At 45.6% G+C, this 24,325-nt stretch overlaps 1 protein-coding gene across 2 annotated transcripts in view; it reads left to right on the top strand.

The window, feature by feature from the left end:
* The window catches only part of KIRREL3 (kirre like nephrin family adhesion molecule 3), a 759,605-nt gene that overhangs the window by 457,055 nt on the left and 278,225 nt on the right, over positions 1 to 24,325 (top strand). For both annotated transcript variants that reach the window (XM_084611890.1, XM_084611891.1), the window contains one exon: positions 10,767 to 10,844. In XM_084611890.1, the coding sequence (XP_084468016.1) occupies positions 10,767 to 10,844 (78 nt within the window). The remainder of the gene's footprint in view (positions 1 to 10,766; positions 10,845 to 24,325) is intronic.

Genomic DNA, 24,325 nt, shown 5'->3' with positions numbered 1-24,325 from the left:
CTTTCCCCCTGCAGTCCCAATTGGATACACGTTTGCTTTTTCATGTTGCATCATCCTAAGCTGCGGCAGAGAGTTGCTGCCTGTTGTTAAACAGCTGCTGTGTTCCGTGCCAGAGGTGGCTGCATTTCAAGTGGCAGGTGGGGTTTTCCCAGTGCACAGAACCTGATCATAGGGATTTGTCCTTTGACTGCGATAGGAACATTGTTTACAAAGTGCTCTGCGGATCCTTCAGGTTGGAGGGCACTAGAGAAATGCATACTGCTGTTCTAATAGGTTCAGTGTGTTTGACACACACCCTGTTTTGTAGCCCTCTCCAGTAGGATGACACCAGTTTCCTGGGCACACACACACACACCCCTTTCTTTGGTGGAAGTTCTTGGTCCTCCATATCAGAAGCTGAGGCAGGGAGGGGAGCAGCTAGGGAGACATCAGTGGGGCTGCAGCCCTTGTCAGGCTACTCCCCAAGCAACCAGGAGTTCGGGACTGAGCTGCCAAGCAGATGAGGAGGCAGGAGATAGACAGCTCGGGGCATGTGAGACTCTGGACGCGCAAGAGGAATGCCTGTGGGAGGCAGAGCAGATGGACGGAGCAAAGAGATGCTGAGTGAGCTGCCTGCGCAGCCTGTCCTGTCCTTGTTCTTTCTGCCTTGGAGGAGTCAAAAAGGTTCTTGCGGTGGACACAGCCCTGTTGGCTGGCAAAGCACCGCCACTGAAGTGTGAATGAAACAGAGGTGACTATCCACTGGCCTCCCCCGGCTGACCCTGTCTGACCTGACACAGGCTCCTCTTTAAAGAGACAGTGAACCCTCAGCAACCTGCGTCCACTCCAGCAGGGTGTGGATGGCACCTAGAGGGAGGGGGACTGAAAGGTGTCTGAGGTGGTCCTTGCAAAGTGCCAGGGAGGGGCAGGTGGGGTGGAAGGAAAGGTCTCATATTGCCTTGAATTTCTCTTAATCAAGGACTGGAAGAGTCAAGAGGCCACTGAAGAAGGAAAGGGGCCACCGGTCCATCTAACCACAGTGGCCAATGCTTAACGCTTCAGCATTTTATCCTGGGCTTGGGAATCAGAGGCCTTCTCCTGTCCTCCAGGCAGTGAGACAATGCCTTGAAGCATGAGGCTTGATTTGGGGGCTGACTGTAGAAACAGATGCAACAAATCCACAGGAAAGTCTTTAAATGCAGGCCAAATCATCTGTTCGTGTAGTTTTATAGAAGTCAATGGAACTACCCACACCTGGCTCTTGATGAAGATCTGGGCCTGCATTTGAAGCAGGAAGACCATGAGGAACTTTAGAGGGCCCTAGCTAAGCTATATGAATGGACAACACAATCATAGAATCATAGAATACCAGGGTTGGAAGGGACCTCAGGAGGTTGTCTAGTCCGCAACTAAATCATCCCAGCCAGGGCTTTGTCAAGCCTCACCTTAAAAACCTCAAAGGAAGGAGATTCCACCACCTCCCTAGGTAACGCATGCCAGGGCTTCACCACCCTCCTTGTGAAAAAGATTTTCCTAATATCCAACCTAAACCTCCCCCACTGCAACTTGAGACCATTACTCCTTGTTCTGTCATCTGCTACCACTGAGAACAGTCTAGAGCCATCCTCTTTGGAACCCCCTTTCAGGTAGTTGAAAGCAGCTAGCAAATCCCCCCTCATTCTTCTCTTCTGCAGACTAAACAATCCCAGTTCCCTCAGCCTCTCCTCATAAGTCATGTGTTCCAGTCCCCTAATCATTTTTGTTGCCCTCTGCTGGATGCTTTCCAATTTTTCCACATCCTTCTTGTAGTGTGGGGCCCAAAACTGGACACAGTGCTCCAGATGAGGCCTCACCAATGTCAAATAGAGAGGAACGATCACATCCCTCTATGTTCTGGCAATGCCCCTACTTATACATCCCAAAATGCCATTGGCCTTCTTGGCAACAAGAGCACACTGTTGACTCATATCCAGCTTCTCATCCACTGTAATCCCCCTGTCCTTTTCTGCAGAACTGCCGCTTAGCCAGTCGGTCCCCAGCCTGTAGCAGTGCATGGGAGTCTTCCATCCTAAGTGCAGGACTCTGCACTTGTCCTTGTTGAACCTCATCAGATTTCTTTTGGCCCAATCCTCCAATTTGTCTAGGTCAGTCTGGACCCTATCCCTACTCTCTAGCTTATTACCTCTCTCTCCAGCTTAGTGTCATGTGCGAACTTGCTGAGGGTGCAATTCATCCCCATCATCCAGATCATTAATGAAGATGTTGAACAAAACCGGCCCCAGGACCGACCCTTGGGGCACTCTGCTTGATAACCGGCTGCCAACTAGACATGGAGCCATTGATAACTACCCATTGAGCCTGACAATCTAGCCAGTTTTCTATCCGCCTTACAGTCCATTCATCCATCCCACACTTCTTTAAGTTGCTGGCAAGAATACTGTGGGAGACCGTACCAGAAGCTTTGCTAAAGTCAAAGAATAACATGTCCACTGCTTTCCCCTCATCCACAGAGCCAGTTATCTGGTGATAGAAGGCAATTAGATTAGTCAGGCATGACTTGCCCTTGGTGAATCCATGCTGACTGTTCCCGATCACTTTCCTCTCCTCTAAGTGCTTCAGAATTGATTCCTTGAGGACTTGCTCCATGATTTTTTCCAGGGGCTGAGGTGAGGCTGACTGGCCTGTAGTTCCCCGGATCCTCTTTCTTCCCTTTTTTAAAGATGGGCACTACATTAGCCTTTTTCCAGTCATACGGGACCTCCCCTGATCGCCAGTGCAGTAGTCTGGGAGCTGACCTCGTTCGTGAAGACAGAGGCAAAAAAAGCATTGAGTACATTAGCTTTTTCCACATCCTCTGTCACTAGGTTGCCTCCCTCATTCAGTAAGGGGCCCACACTTTCCTTGACTTTCTTCTTGTTGCTAACATACCTGAAGAAAGGTATGTTCTCTTAACATCTCTTGCTAGCTGCAACTCCAGATGTGATTTGGCCTTCCTGATTTCACTCCTGCATGCCTGAGCAATATTTTTGTACTCCTCCCTGGTCATTTGTCCAATCTTCCACTGGCAGATGAGATTCAGCATTGAAAAATGCTGTGAAAATAATGCCGTTCAAGAGGAATAATTTGGACTATTCCTCCACATTGCTAGGTTGTAACTAAATTTTAACCACTCAGGAAAAAGACGGAAGCATCACTGGGCACAATTCAGTGAAAAACTCCACTCAGTGTAGTCCAAAAGCAAGCAAACAAAAATGTTAGGATGAATAAATAGGATAGAAAATAATACCACTGTGATATCATGCTATTATGGAAATCAGTGGCATGCCATCAACTTGAGTGCTGATTTTCAGTTCTAAGAAAGCATCTGGGAAAAGATACAGCAGAAATAGAAGGGGTCCAGGGAGAGGTGATGAAAATGATTCAAGAAGTGGAGAGACTGCTGCATGCAGAGAGATTGCAGAAGGGTGGGGAGAGGTCCTCTCTTCCCTTTACACTGGGTAGAAGGGCCTGAATGGCACTAAGGAGCCCTAAAAGCACCAGTTCTGGCCAGGCAGGATTCTCCCAGTGCAGGCATTGCCGAGAGACAGCCATAAGGCTGTCCTTTGAGGACTTTCTCATACGCCAGAGGTGGGAGGGGCAAGTCTGAGGCAGAGCTACAGTCTGCAGAGCCCAGGGAGGCTGCCATGGTTTAGACAGACCCCCCCAAGGCCATCAAAGCGTGAGTCTACACCTCAAATTAAGGTGTAGCTTGGGTGGACAGGCTCACATGAGCTTAATTGAGGTAGCATGGCTAAAATAGCAGTGAAGATGCAGCAGCACGGATCCCGGCATGGGCCAGAAACGAGAGCACATACAAAAGTCCCCCATGGACTTGTACGGGAATGGCTATTACCCACACTAGCTAAATTAAAGCTAGCAGGGATAGCAGGGGCAGCTTCGATCCCTGGCTCTGACTCTGGCTTGACCCCTGGCTCTGATACCTGGCAGTTGACTCTGATGCTGACCCTCGGCTTCGTTCCCTGACCTGGGCGCCTGCTCTGCCCACTAGACCTGACACCTGGTCTGTTAGGCCAGACTGCCTACATCCCGGTCCATAACAGCAGCCACTGAGGAAGGTGGAGTGAAAGGCCCCAGATATCAGGGGTGTAAGGACTACTGAGTCCAGAGTCGGGGCTGAAGATCAGGTGTAAGGGCAATGGACTACTGTTTTGTGGGACTCGTTGCCCCGGGACAGAATGTGGCCTGGCTGGAGGGCTGAGTCACGAGAAGACATTGACCATCACAGAGCCGGAGCGGTTGTCAGCAGGGAGTGCCAGAGGAGTAGCGTCTGCCACACCCAGCCATGAGGGGGCATGCCGGTCAGTGAGTCATTCTTCTACAGGCCTCTTCAGCCCCGAAGCGGCCCAGGATTGGGAGGGCACAAAGGGTACACCTTAAAGAAATCTATCCATGGACTGGTCCCAAAGTTTCCATCCTTTATTGTCAATAGTATTGGGACTGGACCAGCCTGGGGATGCAGGGAATTGCACAGGCACTGAAATCTGAGATGGGACCAAATAGAAATGCCAGGTCCACACACTCCTGAAGATAAGGGAAGTTTGGATCTTGATCCAGGCCGCTCTGATGTGTCCCTTCCTTAGAAATGCCCCTTCAGAATATGAAGTTCAGCTGTGCCACTCAAGGGTGAAACTCACCCCTGTGCAGAAGGCTACTCCAAGGACTTTGCTTTAGTAGGACTTTTAATGGGCACATAGGCCTCTGCCCAGGGGTAGATTTCTCCCCTGAAGATCCGCTGTGTACATCAACGCTTATGAACATGAACAGGACTTCCACATCCATGGACAGCTGAAGAATAATCCCTCCCCCCAGCAGCACTTTAGGACAGGGCAATCAGCCGGCAAGAACCTTTGCACTGCCTGTTTATCTCCAGCTATGGATTCTTTAAAGTCAGATTGTGGTCCCATAGGGACACACTCAACTAATCCTCTGCTTTTAAGATTTTATTTGTGCAATAAATGGATGACAAGGTGGTTTGCAAGTGGATAATACAATAAATACATTTATAAATGCAACCTTTCTGCAGTGCACTATAAAGTAAAATACAGTATCGCTAAAGCATTTTACGCTTGTCGCCGCCTCATTCTCATTTCAAATTGTAATGTGCCCATTTTCTCATGTGGGAGGCTTTCTTTTTTTAATATGTTTTTATAAATTAAGGAGGAGCAGATTTAATAATAATAACATGAACGTAGCTTCTTTTCATCTCCAAAGATCTCCAGTCACTTTGCAGACTTAGCAAAGCAACATACAAATAATACGTGGAAGGATCCATTCACCTGCTGTTCAAATGGAGCCGCTGTTTAAGAGCTACACGGCAACTTTGCCAAGTGTTAAGGGCAGGACATGAAGAATTCTGTGGCGGGTTCACAGAAAGTACACGGAGGACGTGGTGAGGAAGAATGTAATTAACTACTTTGGAATTCGGCCAGGTCCGCCGGGCGGGCTAATGCCTCAGAAAAAAGTGCAGTGGGATATTTATTTAACTCCATACGAGCTAAAAGCAAAGTTCAGTGAAATTGAAATGCAGCCCATTTAATACTGATAGAAGGAAATAAATAATAAGGATTAATAAAGAATTAAATGAGGGCAATATAATTAATGCCAATGAACATGGTTTTATGGAAAATAAATCCTGCCAGCCTAGCTTCATATATTCTTTATGAGATTACAAGTTTGGTTAATAAAAGTAATAGTGTTGTTGTACTATACTTAGACTTCTGCAAGGTGTTTGACTTGGCACCACATGCCTTTTTGATTAAAAAATGAGAATGATACAAATTCAATGTGGCACATATTACATGTATTAAAGACTGGCTAACTGACAGTCTCAATGTAATTGTAAATGGGGAATTATCATTGAGTGGATGTATTTCTAGTGGCATCCTGCAGGGATGATTTCTTGGCCCTATGCTATTTAACATCTTTATCAATTACCTGGAAAAAAAACACAAAATCATTAACCGCAGTCAACGTTGTGCCCCCAGAAGAAAGGAAGAACATGATCCAGTGACTCATCACCACCACTTCCTCTAAGACCTTCATGTCCTTTGGTATTCTCCCAAACAAGTACTGACTGGGTCTAACCCTGCTTTGCCTCTGAGATCACAAAGCAAGATTGTATGGAGGCCTACTCTGGTCTTGTGATTGGACCCAGCCATCATATTACAGTGTCACAGGTGCTGGCCACTAGGACCTCACTACCCTAGAGATCGCTGTCCCGCTCTCCCAATGAATGGAAGATGAAGCCCTTGAATGAAACTCATGCATACAACACGGTAATGTAAAACCATTGGCAGAGAATAAATTACCATCTCTGCAGAGCGAAAACGTGAGAAAATGAAAACGTGATACTTATTTTAATACCATGTATTTTAAAATTTAATTTAAGAGACCAGCTGTTTCAGCTTCTCTTATAAGACCTTAATTGGTATATAATAGCATAGTTAATTAAATACAAATCAATAGTTTAAAACAACTAATTGATATTTAATATGTATGGGAAAAAATAACTTAGTTGTAATATAATTAACTCAGTATTAAATAAGCAATGGAATTGCAATTATGCCTTTACACTGATTATAAAGTTTATTGTTCTTTAATAAACTTGCAATTAGTCAGGATGAGCTGGAAAAATTATTAAACAGGTATTATTGGGCTATTAAACATTAATTATCATTCCTGGTGGGATACAGCTACACAATAGTACATAGGATGATCGTGCTAATAACCCTTTACTACTCCTTTGCTCCAGCCTTTAGTATGCTAGTTGATCAGAAACCTTGCTCCCTGCATGATTTATGGGTATTGTAATTGCCTTGAAAGGAGGTAATTAAATTGCAAATGAAAGTGAGAAAAAAATCTGATGAGGAAAAGCAGGAGGCTTCTGTAATTTGGCACAGCAAAGCGACAGCTCCTCTTCTAAATCACATGTGTCATCTCCTGCCTCTCACGTTATTCCCTGTAGATTCCAACTTCAGTCAACGCCATATATTTTTACCACCTGAATTCCCCTTCTGGTTTTCAGTTAGTAACTTATTCTTCATTTCCTAACCCTAAAGCTGCTGCGTGGCAATGTTGGGGCCATTACAAAGATGGCCATCCCCACCCCAGAGGCAGCTGCATTTTGGTGCTCGTTCAAATGATCTTCGTTATTGCATAAGTGAGGAGTGAGTGTTAGAGTTGTGGTCGCATTCTAATTTCCACTCTAGCAACCCCCTCCGTGCCAGTCTTTGATCTGACCTTTTCTGTTCTTTGTCTCCATTTTTATAAGAAGGTCTGTGATGAATCGGTGTAGTTGCTTTTGAGTTAATCAAAATGTGGAAAAAATCGACACACCTCAAGATATATTCCAAATGAACTATTTTGTTTCACCCAACACAAATGACCGAGGTGGGAAATGTCAGACGAGACTTCTTTTATAGTTCTCACAGAGGGAGAGAAATTAAGCCACATGGGAAGAAAATGTGGATTGTTGGATAGTTTCAAAGTTAGGGGATATGGACACAGGTGCGTTACAACCTTTTTCCAGTGGGATTGTTGCAGTGCCCTGATGCCAGAGGATTTCAGATGTTGGATGTGTGCTTAACTGCCTTAGCCGTCCTTTGCCATTAGCCACTAGAAGGGAGTCTATGCTGCATTGTAAACTGGCTGTGGACACAATGCTTCCAAGCCTGAACTTGAGCACCTACTGCAGTTGCCGGACTCGGGTCTCACAGCCATGCTAGTGCTCCCATACTGCACTACACAGACCTTCTAACTCCGGTTTGGGGCTTGACCTGCGTCCACACTGCAAAATGACACGGCTTGGACCCGAGTCACAGTGGGACTCGGCGCTGACCCCCCCCCCCCCAGCAAGGTGCCAGGATCCAGGTCCTGAATGCTTGCTGACCTGAGTCAGACAGATCTGTGTGTGGACAGAAGTGGGGCTTGGGCTCAAACCTGAGTCAGAGCCCGGGCTTAGTGTGCAGTGTAGACATACCCTGAAGGGTATGAAGTGGCAAGCAATCTTTAGGCAACTGAGAGCTTAGAGGTCGCACAGAGCCACCTCAAAGCACTTTATCTTTAAAGGTGCTCTTAAGTATTTAAAGGTGCCGTTAGCTATAAAAACTTTATCGAGGTCTCACAAATTTGCAGCATAAATTATTAGAATGCTGTGCTCCTTTCATTTTAGGATCTCAAATGGCTTAATAAGCATTCATTATCATAGCCCCACTATGGGGCAAGCTGGAGATGGAGCCCAGACTGGAACAAATTGATCCAAACTCTGGACAAGTTCTGGTCCAGACCTAAACCTCACAGGTTGGAAGCATCCACCTTTCTGACCTCTTTTGAAGTTCACCTTGTGCTAGTGAAAACACATTCAACAACAGCAAATGTGTGTGTGTGGGAGGTGTTTGCAGAAAAGAAATATGCAATTGCACTTCAGACTCAGTAACAGAAAAACACTGATTTGTTTGACTCCACAGTGGAACTGACTGCTTTTGTGATTAACCTAATTCTGTTACTTTAATTACACTTTGATAGCATGATGTTCATTGCAGGCTCGATAGGTATCAATAGTATTTTGCTTTCCTATCAATAAAGGCTTAAATGCATCTTGCTTACTTCTATGGGTTTTATATATTTAAACAGTATTAGAGCTTTTAGATAATTCCATCAGATAAATAGCTCTGTCTTATTTTGGGGGAGAGAGAGAGAAAGAGTGTGTGTGTGTGTGTTTTCAGCTAGGTGCTACTTTTTCTAGTTGGCACCTTGTATTTGGAAAGGAGCGCTGAGCGATTGAGTTAACAGCTCCTGGGGCTATCCTCCATTTGAAGTCACCAGGCACTAGGGGTGACCAATAGAAGTTAGCAGAAGGCATCTATTATTCCACTAATAACCACCCCATCTATTTTTTATTTAACTGGAATAGCCCAAATGTTTATATTTGCTGAATACGAAGATAGCAATGACCAGCATGGCCTTGGTCTTGTGGTTTGAGCCTGGGACTGGGCGACAGGAGTCCCAGTGTCTAAGCCTCACTGTGCTGCTGATTTACTGTGGAGCCGATCCTGCTCTCAACTGCCAGGAAAGACCCCAATTCAGGAAACCATCCAAGAGTGTGCCGAACTCTAAGCATTGATTTCAATGGGATAATTTACATGCTTAAAGATGGGCAGTTGGTTAAGTACCTTCCTGAAGTGGGGCCGAAGGTAGCAAGAAGTGAAGATTCTCAGCCTCAGGATGAGGTTCTATGTGACATTGGACAAATTGCTTCTGGGCCTGATCCAAAGTCCATTGACGTCAATGGGCGTCTTTCTATTGGTTTCATTGTGCTCTGGTCCAGATCCTCAACGTATTTAGATGGCAAACTCCCTATCAAATCACTTGCAATTAGGCATCTCAATATCTCTGAGAATCCGTGACTTGGTTTCCCCTTTATCATCTGAGGAATACCTGCCTGCCCAGGGCACTGTGAAGGCCAATCAGTTAGTGCCTGGGAAGGCCTTTGGATACTTGGGTGGTTGGTGCTGCATAAGTGCTCTCTATCACTATGTACCACACGTAAATGAGAAAGGCAATCCCACTGTGCCCCTCATGGGCTGACTCTGTGATCCTTACCCAGGTTGCACAAGTCCAATAGGTTTATGCACAGAAGTAAGTGCTGCTCAGCAAGAGCAAAGGTTGACTGTAAAAGGGAGATAATATCGCTTCCCAACCTCAGGGGGGCGATGTGAGCATAGTGCATTAAAGATTGTGAGGTGCTCCAATACTACAGAAGAGGGGGTCTCGTGAGTACCGTAGATGGATTGCTGTGTATAGTGCTCTCTGCTGTAAAGCTCCCAGCACTTTAAGCCATTGCGCTTTGCTGTCTTCCCCTTTCTCATACCTACACTGCTTTGTGACATCAGAAGTGCTCTTCTGGTGACAAATGGGAGCTGTATTAAGGGACCACAGAGGCACTAAGTAAACATCAAAGGGGCTTTGATCTGCATGGTTCTGTAGAATGGGGGAGGCCCCCAAAGGCAAGCTGCGGCTGGGACATGGTATCTTAATTTTCTCTACCGTGGTACAGGAGAATTTCTTTGAAGAACGAGGGCTTTTTGTTGTGTGGCAAGATAGACACGTGGGGAGAAATGCACACACACACACACAACGCACTTCTGGAAAATCCATGCTGAGAACTGCTTCTCTGCTTTTTACTGATAGTCAGTCACCCCCTGTAAGAAATTGAGGGATCAAAGCAACAGGCTGCCTGGGGCCTTGGCATTGTGCCACTGTGAGGGCCAGCTGTTTGTTTTGAAAGGGCAAGAAGCCTCAAGTCAGGTTTATCTCTCCTTCACGACCCTACATTACATTTTATCACACAGTCTGCGGAGCGAAAGGGATTAAGAAGCCGAGTCCTTGTCACTGCTGCACGTTATGGAAGGGCAGAGACACACAGTACATTGCACCCAGCATAGAAGCGGCAGGAGAGGCAAGCACCTGAGAGATGGGATGCGGAGGGAATGGCTTTCCCATTGGGGATGGGACGCTCAGACCCTTCTCTGGAGAAACTGTTCAATCTACTTTCCCTGGCCACTCCCTTCTTGCAGAGGAGACCTCCGCCTTGACAACCCCTTTGCATTGCACTGACGGCGGGGTCGGCAGGCGACACCCCCTTTACCCTATCCCACCCACCGTGGGCACCTTTGGCTCTCTCCTGGCTGGCCTGCCAACTAATGTGGTTGTCGCTCTTTCACTTTTAGAACTGGGTCTCCCGAGAAGAGGATGCTGCCTCGTGCTGGGGTTCATGTACAAGGAGAAGTATCGGAGAATGACTGAAGGTAAGCGACTGCCCCACATGCCACCGGGCTCTCCCCACAACCCCTCACTTCTTGTACTTCCCACCTCTGCCAACTTTCTTTGACAGCTTCTACTTCTCCCCATCTCTTTCCCCCTGCCCCCCATTATTATCCCCTCCTCTCCTTTTATTCCCCTTTCCCCCACATGTCTTCTCTCCCCCAACCCCTTCTTCTATCAACCCTTCCCAGAGCAAGTCTCTAGATGAAGGATACAAATGCTTTCTACCATGTGTGTTGCTATGAATAAGGGGAAAATCCTTGTCCCCTCCTCAATAAGAACAAAGATTCCTGACAGCAGCAGAATCAGAGCCCCTGCATGACCCAGTACAGGAGAGCGGAGGGAGGACCAGTAGAGAAGCACTCCACAGATCCACCGGTTGCGCTCTCTGCCCCATGGAGAGGACATGCAGGTGCCACGTGGGCTGGTGGAGTTCTGAGACTGCAGAAGCAGCCACCAGATGGTTTGCTGCCATTCCACATAGAGCTTGTGAATAATGGATTTTTCAGTCCCCTGGCAATTCCAAATAATCGGGGGAGGGGGAAATCATTTTGGATGGAACCATTTTTTTTTTTTATTTTTTGTGGCAAAACAAAAATCAAACAAAATATTTTTTCAGGTCAAATGAAACGTTTCATTTCAATTTTGACCGTTTTTCATTCCTTTTAAAAATAAAATTAAAGAAAGTCACTTGGAACAGAAGAATTAAAACGTTTCATTTTAAATACGTTGAAACAGAATGTTTTGACTTTTTTGGAATTTTTTTAGGGTTTTTCCTTATTGAAACAATTTGGCAAACCAACATGAATTCGTGAAATGTTTTGGTGTTGCCGAATCTGCATTCTTCATTGAAATTTTTTTATTTTTTTTTTGGCTACACACTGGCATCAGGATTCATTACACTGTGTCTCCTGAAACCCAAACTGTGACAATCTTTAGCTCTTACCGAGGCTTATACGTGTTTTGAGTCCATCAAGGGCCTGATCCAGTGCTGACAATGACAAAGCTTCTACAGATTTCCGTGGATCAAGATTTCTTTTCTGATGTGGCAGTCCAGTCTAGGAGTGAGACTAGAAAAGCGTGAGAGGGGTGATATGAATTCTAGTCCCAACTCGACCACTTACTCACTGTAACCTTGGACATGTCACTTTACCTCTCTATGCCTCAGTTTCCTATGTATAAAATGGGACACTTTCCCTTGCCAAGAGATGCTGTAGTGATTAATCAGTGTGTGTAAAAAGTACTTTCCTTGTGGAAAAGACAGTAAGTGTGCTTAGTATTTTTTATTTTATTCATACACGTGAAAGCCTGTCCATAAGATGGCTGCTCTTCGGGGTAGCATAAGTACTTCTGACTTAGGAGAGCTGGGTTCAAATGGGCAAATCATTTAGGATGCAATTTTCAAAAGTGCCTAAGTCCCATTTTCAAAAGCAACAGGCTAAGTTTCATTGAAAGTCAATGAAATTTAGGATCCTAAGGTCCGGATCTTCAAAGGTATATAAGTGCCTAACTCCCATGGAGATCATAGGGGAGTTAGGCACCAAACCTGCTCTGGTGCTTTAGAAAATCCCATCCATCCACATATGTAGGTATCTAAATACCTTTGAAAATCTGATCCTCTGTGCCTCAGTTCCCTATCTTAAATTGGGGCTAATATTGCCTCCCAGTGAGGATGGCTTCTTTAATGCGTGCGAGGTGTTTGCACACTGCAAGAACCCAGAGAGACATGTAAAGTGTTGTTATATATTCCATCCATCTCCAAAGTGCTGTCCTATCAATGGATAATCCATCCAAAAATGATGAATAATTATGAGTCGAAATAATTAAATAGTAAAAAATGTTTACACTCAGAAGAGTGAATGAACATCCCAATTTCTGGCAACTTCCGCGCTTGAGTTGTTTGTGAAGCAAACCCCAGGACAGGGGCAGCCGCACTGCAGCACCTCTCTGTTTTATGCCAGGTCAGAGAATCAACAGAGAGGGATTAAGGTTCCTAAAGCAGCACTAAACGGGAGATTTGTGTCAAATGCACAGTGAGGAGAGTTTGGCCATAGTAGGATTACTGCTAGGGAAGGGATGGAACGGGTTGGGTTGAACAAGAACTGACCCAAATCCTCAACCTGCTAACTCGTGTGAAAACGACAAATTGCCTTGTCTTCACTAGGATTTTACCTCGTGTTAGTTACCGTGTGTTAGCTAACACCTTTTCCCATAGTGAAGACTCACACTAAGGGCATACTCTATCGGAGTAAGGGTGGCAGAATCCAGAGCTTAGTTTGCCTGATTTCTGCAATATTTTCATGCCCCTTGGCCTTCCTACTAGTGTCTGGAACCAGAATCAGCAGTGTAGAAACATTCTGAGAGGTATTTGAGGTACAGCGGGATTGTGGCAACACTCGGGAATCTCCTGGGAGAACTTGATCCTGCAGAATCAACCTTCCTCTGGATAAGCATCCAACCTCTAGAGAATTCCAGTTATGTTTCTCCCTAATCAGCTAGCTAATTTCAGCGTCAATGTGGTTTTATGTTAGACTAAGAAAAGAGAAATCTGAAAGAACAAAAATAAAGTCTTTGTGAGGGGGAGAGAATGAACACAGTGTATTTGTCTCATTCTGCACAAGCAAATAGCTACCAATGTTTGCAGACAGTAGGCTCCTTAGATTTAAAGATGCAGTAAAATAAAAACAAAGTCATAGGCTTTCCATAGCTACGTACTCCACCATTGATCTATTTGTACTGAAAATGGTCCTGGATGAAAATTCCAGACCCAAACACCCCTAAACTTTGTTGAGTTCCAGATCCAAACTTTGCAGCTAATCTGAACCAGTGTGGACTTCTGAGATCTGGTCATCCTTACTAGAGCAGCTAAGAACCCTTGGTACTTACTTCACTGGTCTACGATTCTGATAGCTTGAGCCAGACTCTTTGGACCAAATACACCACAGGGATACAAAGAGAGATGCTTTGCCTTTTGAATTTTGCCAAATAAAAGATTTTCCTCTTTATTGCATTAGAACGCTAATGAATAGCCCTATTAATAATTATGGGGTGTCCGAAGGAATTAAAAACAGACGCAGACAATGGAGCAATCTGCTAATTATGCATCATGGGGTGTCCATCATCGTGGAAATGGGTAATTACATCCATCACTAGAACCATGCTGGCGTCTAACGGTAATGCTTTTAAAGTGCAGCTGTAGTCAGAGAAATGTAGCCTTGCCTACACACAACAGTTGTATCACTTTAACTGTGCTCAGAGGGGTACAATGCCCCCTCGTGTGCTCACAGTTATAGAAGTGCTTATATTAGTGTAGCTAGTCCTGTGCAGGATGGGTATAAGTGCTACTGGTATAGATACTTTTATACTGGAACAAGTGCGTCTACACTAGGGGTTGTACCGATATAACTAAACCAGTCAAAAATTACAACTGTAACTGGCATAGTTATACCAGTATGAAATCTGCAGGTAGATCGGGTCTTACTCTTTATCCCCCTGTGTCAGCTCTAGAATGAGTATTCTATGGACTTGTCTGGACTAGAGTATTAATAGTGTTATAGCACATGTTAATTGATTGTCAGTTAACACATGTTAAGTAACATGATTGTAAATATGAATGTAGATACTTCTGAGATATTTGTTCCGATCTGACACTCTAGAGTGTCCATGAACACACATTTGTGGAGTGTCTACATTAGCATTTCCAATTGTGTTAGTTAGCATGTGTTAACTGGCAATCAGTTAACACATGTTACAAAAGCTTAAGTCTAGACAAAGTCTTGGTGTCCCGCAGGAAAAGCTGGGAGCTGCAACCCAACATCTGGCATTACAGAATCAAGTTTCAGTGCCCCTAACACTGGTGATGATGCACACGGAAGAATCAAATCCAGCTATATGGGCTCTGATGCACAGGGCAGAAGAGAATCTAGCTCTCTGCCTCCGGCTATGTCAGCTCTGCAAAGCTTATGGCAGTAAAAGCCTGGTTGGATACAACTCAAGGGTGCATGGGGAGCACGAGAAGGTGCCATTCTGACACAGTCACTTTCTGATTGTCCCCACACTCTGATTAACGATCGGGTGTTCTTTGTGCCTGGATCACTAGGTGGCGTGTGGCTCTGAGTTGTAGTGGGGAATTAAGCTGGTGACGGTTGTAGTCAGAGGGAGAGCGCTGAGCTCTCTGTAGTGACAGCCTTGCAATAAAGAAGCGTTAGAGTTAATCCTCTACCATCTGTCTTCATTCTGTTAATAACCCACTCAGTCAAACACTGCAGACTGTTTGTTAACATTCAGAAACAGATACATAATCAAGAGGAATGTGCCATTTAGTCATTAAGGGCCGGATCCTTTCTCCGGCAGAACTCCCCGTTGGCTTCAGCGAAGGTTCTGTCCGAGCACGGACTAGGGGCAGCATTTCCAATCTTGAGCGCATAAAGCCAGGCACGTAAGCCATTGTATGGCATCCAACTGAATGCCCTGCGGCTCAGAGGTTCTGTGCTCTTGCAGCTTGTATTGACTTCCGGCCACTTACTTAGGAGCCATGATACGGACACAGATGGCTGATGTTACGTCCCCAAGTTTCAAAATTTTGGCTTAGGTAATAAGCTCCAGATCTGCCCTAAAATTAGAAGAACTGAATCCTCTCCCTCTGTTCAGTCCAACCATCCTCCAAAGCCAAAGGTCTACAGTAAATCCCCAGTTCCGGCAATGAGGGCTCCCTTCAACCCAATGGCTGGTACGTGAAACCCCCTCCTTGGTTACACCAGCAACTCATCCCCACATCAGGCTGGCATTATTCCCAACTGGCTCCCACCTGCCCCCTCCCTGTACTTTCCTTCCATTTACTTCTCACCGGCCAAAAGTAGAAATTCAGGAGTCTTTTCCGCTCCCTCTCTCTCTTCTCCTGCCTTTGTTGTCTTGCCAGATCTATACCGAGTCATTAGCGGCCGTCGCTGCTGCAATCATGGCATTTTTTGGCTGCCATTCACAAAGTGACTAGCGGGAACTATTAAGCTAGGAGGTGTCAGCCTACTCCTCCACCACCTGTTCCGGCAAGCCGCCGGCTGCTAGACGGTGCCCGTGACTGCTTCCCATTTGCAGGAGAATGCACATGCCATGCTCGCTCTCCCAGCTTTCCTTTCTCATGCTCTGCTCAAGCCTTCTGCAGAGGGAGGCTTGTATGCTCCCTTCCGTGGTGGGGAGGGAAACACAGCTGCAGAAAGGCAGGCCAGCCCCCTGTGGAGGGCAATGGCAGCTGTGTGGAACCCTCCCCATGCTGTGAATCTGCCAGCACCCACTCGGCAGAACACTCTTTGCAGCTGACAGGCCTGGTGGGGAGAGAGGCTGCTGGTAAGTCAAGGAAGAGCTGGTCAGTGCAGCGTGTTCTCCCACCTGTGCAGATTGATTTCCATGAAACAAAGGTGCACACAGTAGGATGAAACACTGCTGCTCAGAGAAGCGTGAACTCCTCCTCCATGCCTTGCTAGCCCCATCTCTAGTCAAGGCAAAACCTAACTGTTTTGCCAAGGGTCACACAGCAAGTCAGGGGCAAAAGCAGACTAGAATCCAGGTCTCTGGACCCTATGCCAAGGCTTTGCCATGTTGCTGTACAGCTCCCTATGAATCAGTGACTTCTAGTTAGAATATCCACTAGCACGTCACTGGTGATCCCACAGCAGAGATATTTAAGTTCGGTGCACAGGTCTCCGGCAGCATTCTTCCCCCTACATGATAGCTATGTAGAACTTGGTTTAAATAGCATCTTCTACACTTAAGGCAGGGGTTCTGAAACTAGGGGTCGGGACCCTTCGGGACAGGGCTTTGGAGTGGAGCCTGGAGCTGGAGCGCGGAACGGTTCCAGAGCAGTGGAGCTGCAGGTTTTTGCCTGGAGCTGAAGCAGAGCCAGAGCACGGCTCCAAAGCCCTGCTTCAGGGGGTGGTGAGGTTATTACATGGGGGGTCACGAGCGGTCAACCTCCACCCCAACCCCGCTTTGCCTCCAGAATGTATAATGGGTTAAATATATTTTAAAAGTATTTTTAATTTATAAGGGGGGGTCGCACTCAGGGGCTTGCTGTGTGAAAGGGGTCACTAGTATAAAAGTTTGAGAACCGCTGACTTAAGGTATCTGAATGCACTATACAGAGCACTGAGTTAAACGGTGGCATTGCAGCCAGAGGCAGCCATTATGTGCTGACCAATGGTTCCCATGTAGCAATGTACACTGCACCCTGTTTTACTGAGAGAATGAGGCCTGTCAGATATTACCCACTGGCAAACATGTAAAGCAAGCTCTCATGCTGAGGGTGTCATAGTCTAACAGAAGGGATTATCACTAAAGACCACTCAGATATCATGGGGCTACCAGTCAGATCTACAAGTGGGTAACCAGTAGTGGGAAAATCTCCAAAGATTGTGGGGTGTCAAGCACCCAAAAGGTTTAGCTCATTACCTGAAGTCAATACAACTCTCAGTTTGCCAAGATGGGGTACATACCCAACCCATATCACCTGGCTCATGAGATCTGGAGTTCTTTCAGCAGGCCCTGTGAAGTACAGAGCTGGAAATCCCACATTAGCATTTGCAGTTGGTTCCAGTTGGCCAACTACGTTTAGGAATGGAGCAACTGATTTACTGGCGTACAGATTTCTGGGGTTATTGGTCCCCCATGAGAAACCAATAGAGAAACTGGCAGAAACCTGTTGAAGGTTTGTAATGGCATCTACTGGCATTTCTGCCAAAATGAAAATGAAAACCGATTGGGAAAAGCAGTTAGCAGACTGCAGAGTATGTGATTTTCGACATGGAAAGAGGGGCAACTTCAGGCTCATCTAGAGTTTTGGGTGAAGCTTCAGTGAGGGGTGGGGGTCCCCAGTGAGTCCCCCTCTCCCACCAGCTGAATGCACACTGATGTGCTAGTGCAATGCTTTGAGAGGTGAATGACATTTCTTTAAAAACAATCTCTTGCCCTCTGTTCTCTGAGGACAATGAAGAGAGCGGTGGGGAGCAATCTGATATTTGCACGTGTGTCTTTTCAATCTGTCTCCGATGTTTTCTGGGAGCTTGTATAAGGGGTTCAGATAACTAGGATAGGGAGTGCCATGGAAATAGACAAATTAAATGCCTCCTCGAGCCCTTTCTGGAGATAACCTCACTTCGTGGCATTTCAGTGCCTGGATGATGTGCCGTGAGAAGACCATACTTTATCGTTTCAAACATTCCCACTGAAAGCTCCCAACCATGGCAAAAGAAGGCCTGTGAAAGAAAAAAAAAGAGAGACAAATCCTTAGACATTTGAGATCCTGGGGAGGTGTATTGTAGTGCTATACATGAGGTATATTTCCACCCCTGCTAACCCAGGAGAATAGCTAGAAATCGGGACCCCACATACAAATTCATTTTGTGGTCTCACATATTCATCTTCATTAAATATCTACCTACAATGGGAAAGCATCATAGAATTTATGATAATACTTAGTCCTGCCATGCGTGCAAGGAACTGGACTAGAAGACCTCCCGAGGTCCCTTCCAGTCCTACGATTTGATGATTCTAATTTTGGCTTTCTCTAGTCAGAGCCAGTGCAGGGCTCAAATAGTAGATGTGACTACAGAGCAGAGTTGAGGTACAGTGGCAGACCTGAGGGAGGGCCTGGGACGGGAATAGCAAAGGGCCTGCAGATCAGGACTGTGATGCATTCGCACTATTGCATGCTGGTCCAGAATTGGAATAGCAGAGGGGATGGCAGATCAGGAATGAGGTACGTTGGGCAGAGCTGAGTGAGCGCCCAGGACTTAGATAGCAGTGGGGATTGTAGGTCAGGACTGAGGTGGACTAACATTTCTCAGGACTGGAACAGCAGGGGATAGTACTGCTCAGAATGAAAGGAACATTGGCCAAGCTGCTCAGGATAGGAATAACAAGACTGCTTCAGTTCAAGATGGACATGCATAGACACGGATATGCAAGTGCCTGGGAGTAGCAGAGCTGTTACAGATGAGAACGGAGATTGCCTGGCAGAATGTGCAGCTGCCCCGCTGCTCCTGTTTCTGGCTGGTGTTATCTGCTCCACACTTTCATGAGCACCAAATCAACACAGTGTGTCTAGGTTTGCTTTTTTTTTTTTTTTTTTTTTTAAGTGCATCATTCTGAACTCTTGTGTGTCCCCAGTTTACAGATAAGATTCAGATTCACAGCGCAAAGAAAAAGAAGGAAAAAAACTGAATTGTGCATGCAGATGAAAGCTGTTTTTATGGTTTATAATTATCTCATACCAGTCATCAGAATAATTATAACTCCTGCATATTAATAATTGAACTGGAATCTCAGCCTGCACCATAGATCACAGAACAGAAAGAAAGCTCATAATGCACCTTGGTCTAAATTGAACAATTGGTAAAATAGCAAAAAGTCATTATTCCCCCTCCCTGATGCTGGAATTAGTGAGATATTAGTGCAATTAGTTGATGCTTCCATTTGAAGCTTCCATCATTTTGTTTCTAATTTAGAATAAATATAAAAGCCCACTTGTGCTGCTGAGCAGACTGTCTGTCCGGTGTAAGGGTAGCTAATAAAGGTGGCTGTCATCAAAGAGAGATACAACATACTCATTTTCATTTGTTTTCCTGTTAATTTGGTATCTTTTTCTCTGTGTGCTTTTTTTTTTAATTTAAAACTTGTAAAGGAAGCAAATGGACAAGAGAGATCAAAAGAGAGACCAAAGCGAATGGGAGCTTTATAGATCCAGAGTTTATCATAAGCCAAAATAACCTGAAGCCAAGGCTGCTCAACTGCACAAAGCAATAAAAGGAAAACGCTATTCAGAGATCATTTAAAGGGCCAAGTGGCTTGTCAATGAAAGGTTGCTCTATTGGACTGGTGCTTAATAGCTTCTCAAACACAATCTGCAGCTCTTGCAGGAATGAAGGTTGCAGATAGCTTTGCAGCTCCACTCTGTGCAGGGAGAGGGATGTTTGTGCCAGTTGAAGCTGGGATGCTCCACTGTCAGGGATAGGAAGGAGAAGTGAGATCAAGTGACAAGATTCTGATCCAGAATCCAACAGACCAAAGTCCAAAGGGAGTTGGCTCCAAAGGCATTTGGTTTGGCCCATTGTGAAAAAGGAACCTGGAAAACTTGGATCTACGTTTGGGTTCTGAAGGCACTCTGATCCAGGGTGTGGCTCAGCCCATCAGTGGCTGGATTGATTGTTACCGCTCGGACTCGCACTATACAATAATTACAATAAGTGTTTCCCAGTGTTTGATTCCATCCCATTCTGCTTCCCTTGATGCTGCCATGTACCCCTGACTCTCGGCCGGGAGCTCTGCAGCTAGAAGGACAATCAAGTTGTGTTCTGTAAGGTAAGGCATAAGTCGCTCTGGGGAAGTGAGCGGTTGGGGGAGGCGGATGATATTGAGGAATTCTCAGCGTAGTACAATCACAGTGTTCCTTTGTGAGGGCTAGAAGGTCCCTTCTGTGGCTTGGCCAGTCTGTCTCTGGTCTCACATGTCTCAGCCACGTCCTGTCCGGCTGCCCCATGACACTGGGATTCTGAGGAGTCAGGAAAGTAACTTCCACTATTGGAGAAAGTAGCTGGTTCATCCAGAAGGAGCTGGCTGCTGTTACACACCAACCCACACATTAGGTCCCAAAGCAACTGGATCTATCCCAGGGGAAGGGGCTTACACTAGCTCACCACAGCCCTGGTTGGGTGGGGGGACACAAACCCTTCAGTGTTCAGCAGATGAGCCTCTCACAGGGAAACATCCTGCTCTGATAACTGCTCTGAGACCCTCCCCTCCACCCAATGTGCCACAATTTATACAGGCCATCAGCACTGGCACTGGAAGGCAGCTACTCACCTCAGGGAATTACAGGGCTTCAGAGGGAGCATTGGCCTGAACTGGAGCCTTCTGAGCAGAATTCCACCCTGAAGAGAGGTAGTCTGGGCAGGAGTCCCAGCCCAAACCTTGTTGGGGGGCGTCCCCCAGACAATCAAACCCACAGCCTCTGCAATACGAACCCTCCCAGCTCTAACGGTTGCGCTGCTGGCCCCTAGACACGTGCCTCACAGCTGCAGGAACCTCAGTTCAATCCAGCCTTTGGGCACAACAGGGAAGAGTTGCCATTCTTCACTAGTAACCTGCCTGTTGAAGGAACAAGAACTTTTGTGCATTCCCGCATTAAGAGCTACCAGGATCCATCGTGCTTGACCTGCTTTTAGATCTAATGGAACCTACCGTGCCTGACAAAGAAGGGGCCCCACAGGAGTTGGTCTGGTCTCATACCTAAGCAGGTTAGTCACTCAGAACATTCTTCATCCATTTGTGAAGGAGCAGGACCCGTGGCGCTCCATTTGCTGCTGGGGGATGGGATTCCCCACAAAAGCAATGGGAACCCGAGCATGCAATCTGCTTGGAGCCATATTGTTCATGATCCCTTCATTACCTGATCTCCAAAGCCAGCAGCAGGGCACAGTGCGAGCTTTGTCTATAAACCTTGCCACTATATCAGCCATAAAAGGTCTGCCTTCTCTGCAGCTTGGCAGCTGCGTGATGGGAGAGCTCACTTTACCCCAAGCATTGTCGCTTTCATCTTGCCGAGAAGATGCAATTGCAAGTGATTAGGAAAGGCATCTGCTGTATAAACGGTGCTGAGGCTTTTGTTGTTTATCTAACAAAGGCATTTGCAGGAGGAGAAGAAGCAGTAAGCGCCAGAGAAGTTGCTTAAGATGCATCCTCATCAGTGGGGGCCGCACTGAAACATCTCTGATGCATCCCTTGCATGTTAGGCAAACAAGGCAATGATGGAAGTTAAATCTGAGAACAAACAAACAAGCCTGTGCTTTGTCAAGTGTCAGGCAGACATTTTGCCTCTGTCAGGCCAGCTGGAAAGCTGGGTAAAAAGCAGGCACCTCACTGAAAAAACAGATGCTGCTTCTGAGCTACGCTTAAACCAATTACACACACAACTTACCCATGTGCACTTGCAATAAATGTGCTGATGTGGGAGGAATGTATGTGGGCACGACTGCCATCTACTGGATAGAATTGGAACTGCTCCATTTTGTTTCATAGTGCCTATAATGTTATTAGCAAGGTAGGTAAAGCAGTAGGGACCTGTGCTTTTTGGAGCAGAAGGATCTGAATTTTATCCCTGATGCTCCTGAAGAGTGGACATGGTGTGCAGTATAGTGACACCTGTGAAGTCGTGGAGGCTTCAGAATTGTTACAATATTTATGAATTGTATACATTGGTTTGAGTTTAGGTTCCTCTGAAAATACAGAAAAAGATAGTGAACTCTCTCTCAAATAATGTAATAGAATTTGAACATTTCCCCATAATCTTAGATCCACAAGTATAAGATAACCTGTGATCATCTAGTTAAAGGTTGCAGGTAAAATTTTTAAAAATGATTTCGGAAGCTACGTACTATTTACTGTAATGGGACTTAGGCGTCTAAATCACTTAGGGCCAGATTTTTAAAGTGGGATTTTCCAAAGTGTTTAAGAATGAAACTTCCTTCACGCCTATCTGCATCTTGAGGTGCCTAAATACCTTTTTTAATCTAGCCCCTAGTCACTTCGGAAAATGGGAGTTAGGGTCCTGAGTCACTTAGGTTATTTTGAAAACTTTACCTTGTATCATAATGCATACAAAAACGGAGGCAGAGTTAAGGTTATGTGTTCCACCTTAACATTGACACTTCCTGACTTTTGAGTGTTTAACCGTCCTTAATATTGTATTCTTGTAGCTTTGGGCATTTAATTTCCTAGTTTAAAAAAATGTATGGGAAAGGAAAAAGAAAAGCGTGAGCCCTTTGTCAGAATAGCTACTCCTGGCACTGTAGGTTTATCACCAATACCCTGCTCCCAACTTAACTTCAGAATTATCCCCAAGAGCACATGTTTATGGATTTCTCCTCTCCCTGAAGAGAGCTGTTGCGATGGCCCTTAGCATCCTTTTGACAAGTGGGGGGATTTTACTTTCCCTCCTGTGTTTTTATGGGTACCAGGACAAAACATTTCCCAGTGGCTAATATATCATAAGCAATGCAGGTCACTTCATTGACACAGTCTCCGCTAGACCAGAACCTGGACATGCCGGTCTGTTTATACCATTAAGCCAGCTTCAAATGATGCCATAAATCCTCTAGCAAGTCCTCCAAGCATCAGTGATAGGACATTACTGTGCTCAAGCTCCCACTTCAGCTTCTTAATTTACCTTGAAGACATTGCTCCCAAGAAGGAAACTCCGGACTCTGGTTCATAAAGCTTATATATGCATGTGTGAGTGGGTGCATGGACCCTATGAGACATTGGGAACGGACACACTGATTTCTCCAGAGTTTTGCAGGTCCCAGTGGGGTCCAGCAATTGCATTGCAATGGAGATTTCCACAGGGTACAACAGCACCTGCTAACCTTCCCACCACAGCAAACAAATTTCTAGCTTATGTCTGCCTACGTCTTATGTATATTCATTATGGCCCATATTCTCCTCTGGTGTAAATCGGTGTCATTGAAGTCAATGGGTGTATGTATGTTCTCTCTCTCACACACGTAGAGACATACAGAGCAGATGGGATTAAAGTCACTGGAGCAATACCAGCTTGAGAGTTGTGTTCAGAGACGCCCCCTTTCTTGTGATAAACAGCAGGTGGATCATGGGCCAACTTAAGCAAATCTACCTTGCAGTTGTGGCCAGAAACTCACTGCAGAATTCACACATATACACTAACAGAGTAGGGGTCAGCCAAAGCTGGAGGAACAGCAGCAGTCGCATCTCTTCCTCCTCCTCTTCTGGCCAAAACTATTCCTGTCAAATTCAAGAAGAGTTTTGGATTGACTGAAACTACATTTTTCATCAGATAAAATGTTTGTCCAAAAACTGCCCAGCTCTAATAATCAGGATAAAAATCCATATATCTGGAGGTGCTCCAAGATTAGGTTGGAGAAGGCCACATGAGCACTTAGCTGGCAAGGGGGCAGACGTGTAAGAAATATAAATGATAGGGAGCTGGTACGTATGGGGATAGACCGAGTGAACTTCACCCCTGTTCAGAGGATCAACACATGGCTTGTGCAGTAGTTAAGTCCTGTGCATACAGGTGAATTTAACCCACAGACAGTAGCATTTAACTATAGTGTAGCAATCCTGCCTCTAATGCCCTATATGTGGGGGTGCTTCTATGTATAGTATTTGATCATGTAGGTATACAATAATTCTATAAATATATTAATGAATCTAATCCTGAAGCATATCGAGTTTCATAACTTTTGATGACTTTTCCCCTTTGCAAAGACCTGGGTTTTATAGAGATTGGGGGAGGAGGAGGGAAATGAAATATTCCATGACTAATAATTCTCATCAATATTCATAAAGGATGAGCTGTGTGGTGTATGAGCCTCTAGCTTAAAAAAAAAAAGAAAAGGAAGAAATTGATATTTTTAGAAGCAAGTGCTAAATGAAATAT

The sequence above is a fragment of the Lepidochelys olivacea genome (genome assembly GCF_965140295.1).
Source record: "Lepidochelys olivacea isolate rLepOli2 genome assembly, chromosome: 22".
Taxonomy (NCBI): domain Eukaryota; kingdom Metazoa; phylum Chordata; order Testudines; family Cheloniidae; genus Lepidochelys; species Lepidochelys olivacea.
Note: the sequence above shows the minus strand (reverse complement) of the source record. Positions and strands in the feature narration are given on the sequence as shown.